The sequence below is a fragment of the Brassica napus genome, chromosome C2 (assembly GCF_020379485.1).
Source record: "Brassica napus cultivar Da-Ae chromosome C2, Da-Ae, whole genome shotgun sequence".
NCBI classification, from domain to species: Eukaryota; Viridiplantae; Streptophyta; class Magnoliopsida; order Brassicales; family Brassicaceae; genus Brassica; species Brassica napus.
In genome coordinates this window covers 39,342,972-39,350,476 of record NC_063445.1, presented here as the reverse complement: position 1 = coordinate 39,350,476, position 7,505 = coordinate 39,342,972, and the positions used below count along the sequence as shown (strand labels likewise).

General features: G+C 43.8%; 1 protein-coding gene across 1 annotated transcript; it reads left to right on the top strand.

Annotated features, from left to right (window-relative positions):
• Positions 1 to 3,471: 3,471 nt before the first annotated feature.
• LOC106404206 lies at positions 3,472 to 4,701 on the top strand. The gene is made up of 5 exons (XM_022711896.1): positions 3,472 to 3,507; positions 3,637 to 3,756; positions 3,844 to 3,985; positions 4,129 to 4,226; positions 4,561 to 4,701. The coding sequence occupies exons 1-5, from the start codon at positions 3,472 to 3,474 to the stop codon at positions 4,699 to 4,701; spliced, it is 537 nt and encodes a 178-aa protein (XP_022567617.1).
• Positions 4,702 to 7,505: the final 2,804 nt, after the last annotated feature.

Below are 7,505 nucleotides of genomic sequence, written 5' to 3'. Positions count from 1 at the left end.
AGCATGAAAACCCAACCTAACCTCAACTCCCACTTGGCTCACCCCAGCTAAGGTTCCATAGTTATCTCAGTTTTCAGAAATAAATTCGGTTTGGAACATAATATCTTTGAGCAGTGAGTTGAGCTGAAGTTGTGAACCAACCGGCTCCTCCACTCATCTGCCTCAATAAGATCCACACTACCTGAGAAATGCTTAGTTCTCATTTGAGCTATGTGCTCCAGCAACACTCAAGTAGTCCACCTTCCAAGCTGTCCTAGCTGGTGGATCAATCTCGACCACCTCAGTTACTGGCACAACTCGACCATCAGCTGTCGGAGCAGCTGTCTGATCCACCGGTAAGTCTTCCCATCGTTTGCAACAATGTTCGGATCAGACCGGTTCCCAACATGAAAGGATTCAGCTTCCCCTTTCCAACTCTTGTCCCAGCTGCAGCTCAGCTCATCCAACTCAAACCTCAGTAGGGTCGATCTGACCGATAGGCAACCCAGCTCCATTGTTAACCTTCTCCAGCTGAGTCGGCAACAAAACTGTCGGATTAACCCCATCAGCATCCACTTGTCTGGATGTGTGGGTGAACAACCACAACCAAAATATCCTAGAATCAAGCATGCTCTGATACCAACTTGTAAGGCCCCGAAACGGCTGCCTTAGCCGCGGTCGATACCTCACGTCGCTCGGTCCATACACTGACCAAACCTCTCAAAATTTTGCCCTTTATCTATATTATCGCCCATAGGCGAGGGCTAACTTAGACCTTAGCTTAAGACTACCTTAGTCATTCCTTAGCTTAGATCATTTCAACTTATGCACAGCGGAGTAATATCTACTTAACCATTGGCCTAAGACCAATATAATATTTGTCTGGTCGAATCACCTCAGCTAATGGTTAGTATACTCAACTACCAGCTAGCTCCAAGGTCGATCATGAACCCTTTCCAAGGCATACAAATCCGAGGTTCAATTCCCCTAACCATTCTATCTAGATCTATGCAACATTGCTCGATCATACCTTTTCCACATCCACGGAGCTTGTTAGCTCATTGTCCCAGCTGACGTAGCTGTTTAGCTAGCTCATCCAGCTAGCTGAGCTGTACCACTTCACTTGAGGTTCCATCACTCTCTTCCAGCTGATAGAGCTGCGAGGTAGCTTCGACCAGCTCCCCGTCTACTCGTACAGCTCTCTTATACCTGCATAAATTCTTCCCTTTGGTACTTAGTCACTCAGCCAACCATCCCCACATACCAAGTACCTTTGGGAAGTCTTCAGCTATATTTCTGGCCACTTCCAAAAGTGCTCCAAAAATTAATTAAAATTCATGAAAACTCATGATAAATCCCAACTAAGAGATTCCCATAATCGGAATCCAATGAATCGACCCAGATCATATGGATCCCAATCATGATCAGTCCGGCCAAGGCCATGGACATCACCCCTGAACCGGCCAAGGCCATGGTTCAGTGCTATCAAGTATTAAGCGTATGCTCCCCTGGAGCCAAGTCCTCTCATGGACTAATAATTCCCATCAGATCCTAAGTCAATCAACCAACCACCCCACACGACTCAGAACTGATGAATCTTCACACTTACCTAACCGGCCATGGAACCATGTCCCACTGAACCCGATCAATCTTGCTCTTACAACCGGTGCATCCCTTAATCAATCAGATCAGACACCTTGATCCATCACCTATGGATCAGGTCATCCATCCTTGCCCAAGATCATATTACACACGGCCTTCTTTAGATAAACACACCGGCCCCATACTTGTGGTCCATGCCACTTAGTACTGGCCTTACTCGCCTCCACGGCTTGCTGCTGGTTCCAAATGAATTGGACCTTGCACTCCACAGGGTTCCTCATGTACTGGGATCCCCATGTGTCTCCTCCATTCTTCGGATCATTGATTCACACCATGATCAGAACTAACACACACCATGATCCACCATGGATCACTATCCAATGAGTGGCCTCTAACTTCCACCCCACATGGATGAGTTAGATCACCTAAGATCCGCCCCTTATCTCAGGGTCCTGGATCCTTAGTTTACATCACAACATATGGTCTTCAAGGGGCGTGCCATACTTGGCCTTAACCGCACCACAAGAGACAGAAACATAACCTTGAAAGTAATTATAAAATCAGTTACCTTATACATGATCTGATTAGATCAAGTGCCTTTCCTTATTATGTTCGGCCATGCTCCTCCAGTGCACGCCTCTATCAATCCTTATAACATACCTCCTGTATTGATAAGACCCCTGATCCCTTCCATGGAACTTCCATGAAACCAGTTTCTACACTGCATCCGTCTTCAAGGCTGTTCATGCCTTTAAGAGTGAAGTCTGGCCTTCTCCCTTATCTCCTGGGTATTTGCGTGTGTTCCAAAGATATAGAGAAAGCGTAGGACGTGTTCATCACTGGTGAAAACCCACCACAGGGTCGTTCATAACTTCCCTTGCACTTCCATGAAACTGCCTTTCTACACACATCTGCCCTTAAGGCTATCTTGGCCATAGGACGTGGAATCCGGCCATCCCACTTCTTCCCTAACTATTTATGTGTGTTCTCAGGCCCTGGATGATGCTTTGTATGTTATTAACATGAATCAAAACTCATCAAAGGGTCGTTCATAACTTCCCCTTTGATCTCTCCCAAAACTGCCTCTTTATGGCCTTCAAACCACTCTTGGTCTTGGATGTTGAATCCGACCAACTCTCTGTCTTTTATCTGTTTTTGTTTGTGTTTCAGGGTTTATTAGGAAGCCCTGGCGTGCCTGCAAAGGCACGGACTTGCCTGCCTTTTATAGAAGAAGGGGTGGTTACATCTTAACCATTGCATCCCTTCAGTAACAATTCTAGCCATTGATTTAATCAATGGTACAGATTGCACCCTTTCGCCTATGGCAGTTACCAGACGTCCTGGAACTGTCAAACCACTCCTGGACATGTCCAAAACAAGCCTACAAGGATTGCCCATGCTCCTGGCTCAATCCCAAGAGCCCACCAGCCCATCGGCACACACGGGTCACCCATATGGCCCGGCCACTGTCCAGACCTGGCCCAACTGCCTGAGACCTGAACACTCAGTCCAGCTGAGTTGAGCTGATCCCCAGCTGACCCAGCTGAGTGAGCTAGACAATCCAGCTCAGGGAGCTGACCTACACTTCAGTGAGTTACACCGAGCTGCACTACACTTCACCTAGCTGGTCGAGCTTGCTTACAGCATCGCCCAACTGTTATACAATGCGTCTAGCTTGCTTCCTTTATATTCTTCAATCCTTCTAAGTCCCTTTGTCTATTTCCAGACCTAGACTTAGTTTTCCCATGATCCATTTTGATCATTCACTTCATCGAGCTTTACGCGGACCTCGTCTAGCTACCGGCTTGCTTGTCCAGCTCCTTTGAGCTTGCCTCTGCCTTATTTTGGTTAAGTTCCAGCTATCTGATTCCCTTAACCACGTTTTGGACCATGACACACTTGTTTTTAGGTCGTATGACCTGGCTGGTGCGCCTCCTCGCACCATGGTCCATCCAGACGATCCTATCCAGGATCGGGGGTGCTACAATTCTAATTTTTTTACTTATATTTTTAATCTTTATTATAAAATTTCTACAAATTGTGTTTTTTTTTCAGCAAGAGTTCACCAGGAATCCCGATCACACGAACTTTATCCGTGATGCCTTCGCCCGTAAAGTTATGGACAACTATGGGAAGCATATCTACGAGTGGAAGCAGAAGTGGCTCATCAACCAGGTTTTTTTTAATTTATTAAACAATTTTTTGAATTTATTAAACTATTTTTGGATTTATTAAACTATTTTATATTTTTTTTATTAAAAGGTCCCGAAGTCGATCAACAACACGGTCTGGGAGGAGTTGTATGTGCATTGGGATAAGGACGAGACGAAAGCTACCTCCGTGACCAACTCCGCCAACCGCAAGAGCGATCGTGGCGAGAAGGGCATGTACAAGCACAATTTGGGTGCCCAGACTATTGCCACTCTGGGGGATCGCTTGGTAAGTTCAATCTCTTTTTTTTTTAATTATTTAAGTATTTTTATTTTATTTTTTATGCATTTCTTCTAATTTCTAATGTTTGTTTAACTTTTGTTTTTTCCAAGGCAGATGAAAATGATGGCGAGCCGGTTGATGATTTCGTCCTAATGAAGACGGCGCATACCAACAAGCACACCGGGGAGATTGATGATGGTGTTGTGAGGGATGTGCTCAGCCTGATCGAAACTCAGAAGGAAGACGAAGAGACCCGTCTATCTCAGCTTCAAACCGACCTGGACGCCACTTCGACGGCTTCGACCAACTTGTCCTGGATTCGAATCAACGAAATCGTTGAATCGGTATGTTCTTTATAAAAAAGTTCAATACATTTATTTCTTTATCTACATTTTATCATCTTTTCTATTATTTAAATTTTTTTATTTTCTATTTCAGTCGGTTCCAAAGAAGAAGGGACGTTTGGTCGGTTTGGGTCGTCGAGCCCGTCCGGTTCCTCCTTCTGCACCACAGCCCTATGTTGATCCAGAAGTGCTTTTGGACCAGTTGAAGGACAAAGATGACCGCATAGCTGCGTTGGAGCAAAAGATGGCGGATCAAGAGGCGGGATGGGAGGCAACGAGGAAGCAGAACGAGCAAATGATGGAGATGATGAAGAGGATGTACCCGAACGAGCAGTTCCCATAGTTTCTTTCTTTCTTTTTTTTCAAAAACTCTGAATGTTTTATTTTGGTGTGTACAACTTTGAATATTATCTAATATGTTTTCTATTTCAATTTTAATTTTATATTTTCGAATTTCAATTAAAAAAAAAATTTAATTTAAAAAAAAAAATTATTTTTGGGAATATTCCGAGGAAGTGTATCCCTCGGGATATTCCGACGACAACTTCCTCGGAATATTCCAAAGGCATATCTCCTCGGAATATTCCGAGGGCATATCTCCTCGGAATATCCCGACGGATACACTTCCTCGGAATATTCCGACGGCAATATTCCGATACCTCTTTTCTCTCGGAATGTTTCTGAGGACCGTTCCATCGAAAATATTCGAGGAGATACCGACCAACAGTCCTAGGAAATGTTTCTTCGGAATGTCCTCGGAATCTTTAATTCTCGGTATTCCCTCGGAAGTTTACTTTCCGACGAGAAATTTTTGACGACCATTCTCGTCGGTATGTCCTCAGAATACCGTTATTCCGAGGACATACCGACGATATTTGTCGTCGGAATCCCGGTGTTTTCTTGTAGTGTTGTCCTCAAGTAAAACAAACAGGCAGTCTCTCTAAAAGAGGTTTTTAAAACAGCAGGGACTCACATGATTTAAAATTTAGAATCATCACCTCTACAATATTGCAATCCCCATCTAAGAAGTCCTAATCACAAGAGTACATCATACCATATCCTAGCTTAGCAACCAAATTCATCTAGCTAACAACTTAGCATAATCTTGTCTTTCATTCCCCTCTACCAACCTCATTTCTTAGCATAAAATAAAAGTGAAGGTTTTACCTTGGGAGTATTGATCACATGATTGAAGGATTCTCAAACAAGTATCTGGACTTGCAGGTAAACATTAGTTCCTATCCTCTCTCTCTCTACTAATATTCTCTCTTGGTTAAAGTCAGCTTATATGCAAGATCATTAACCAAGATTGGACAGGCTTCCATGAATCAAGCCTTAATGGTGGTTGCCAACAAGTCCTGTTCACTTCTTTTTGACATATATCCTAGGATTATTTGTGAAGCAAGCCTTAATGGTTGTAGCCACCAAGTCCTGTTCTAATCCTTTACCTATGAAATTCTTATGAAGCAAGCCTTAATGGTTGTAGCCACCAAGTCCTGTTCGAATTCTTTCCTAATAAATTTCTATAATAATAAATATAAATATATATATATATATATATATATATATATTTTTTTTTTATATTTTTATTCTTTAATTTTATTATATAATATATATTTCGAAAATAGAGAGAGAAAGGGTGATAAATCTATACACACAGGACTTTACCTTCCAGACTTGTTTGAAGAATCCGATCACATGTATACCAAGCCCCAAGACAAGCAGTTGTGTCAGGTTTAGTGTTGGAGGTCAGCTTTTGTTCCTTCAAAACAATCTTAGCAAGAGTGGATAGTTGACAGGTTGATCCACTTTAGTATCTTTAGTACTTTCTGCAATCAGTCAGTCTAGAATGGTGCTAAAGAGTAGTTAGATATCTAGAAAATCTATAAGTTCATAATCCCCTTCTTGACTCAAGGGTAACTTAATTTTTTTTTTTAAATAATATAGCAAACTGATATCAGTAAATACCTCCCCCAGACTTAAATTTCACTGTCCCCAGTGATAATTAGTCTAAGATCGGTTGGTTAGAAATAATAAATATTGGTTAGATGTTAGACAAGAGAAAAGAATTTGTTACCCTCTATCTTGAGAATCGATCGATATGTACACATCATAATCAATCGATATAGGGGCGTCGCTGTCGATCGACATAACCTTCATGTTATCGATCGACAGCGTAGAGACACAAAACGTCTGCGCTAGCTGCAACGTATCCATGTGTTAAAATCATCATATAATTAGCATCAGTCAGCTAGGTTAGCTCTGTTAGACAATCCAAACACATGCAAGATTAGTAAAACAAGTAAACTCAAGTCATAACATAGAATAATAAGTTCGAAAGTAAATCCTAAAAGTTCAAAAAAAAAGAAAAAAAAAGTAGATAGGGATAGGGATATGAGGACTAGTCCTCATCGGTGGTCTTGTCGCTGGAGGTGCCTCTGCGCTGGCGGGACGGTCCTGCTACTGACGGTGAGCTGGCTCGCACACCCCTCCTGCTCGAGCAACGACATCTCGACACTCTAGCCCAGATGGCAGTAAGAGCATCGACTACGATGAGCTGGAAGTCTCCCTCAGGACGTGTAGACATCTCTGGCATAGGAGGGAAAGGCGGTAGTGTGTCCTCGGGCTGATGCGGCTGGGGTTCTGCGGTGCGCTGGACCGTGTAGCAGCGCGGCTGGGCTACTGGGACTCGGACTAGGCGAGGGTCAGGTCGGAACTGAATGCTGCTAAGGCCATGGGAGAAGTCCATAACTGACCGAAGTGGAAGCCTCACTAAGCGTATGCCGTCCCCGTCTTTGAACGACCAGTCGCGGTCTTCCTTGAGCCACTGTGCGCTCGTGAGATGTGATGTGTCCATGTAAAGGATCCGATCATCCATATCAGCATCGTCTAGGGGGACATCGCAATGGACGAAGATCGGAGTGAGTAGGCTCCCAACCGTCTCCCTCTTCCTTTCGTTGACTGGAAAGGCTTCATCTTGAGCTTGGTCAGATGCTCAGCAAATATGGCTCCAAGGTTGGGCCATGCGTCATCCGCGGGCTCCTCAATGCCCTCCATGTGAACCAGACTCCTCACCGCGTAGTAAACAAGAGTGAGCTCCTGGACCCAAACCTTACTAGGTTCCATCTTGCACAACAGGGTGTTGGC

What these genes read in the sequence shown, in the direction of transcription:
- LOC106404206 (XM_022711896.1), top strand. Translation starts at nt 3,472, where the DNA reads ATGACACACTTGTTTTTAGGTCGTATGACCTGGCTG. An exon ending in TAGGTCGTATGACCTGGCTG is followed by an intron (nt 3,508 to 3,636) that starts GTGCGCCTCCTC and finishes TTTTTTTTTCAG; the next exon opens with CAAGAGTTCACCAGGAATCC. An exon ending in CATGTACAAGCACAATTTGG is followed by an intron (nt 3,986 to 4,128) that starts GTGCCCAGACTA and finishes TTTCCAAGGCAG; the next exon opens with ATGAAAATGATGGCGAGCCG.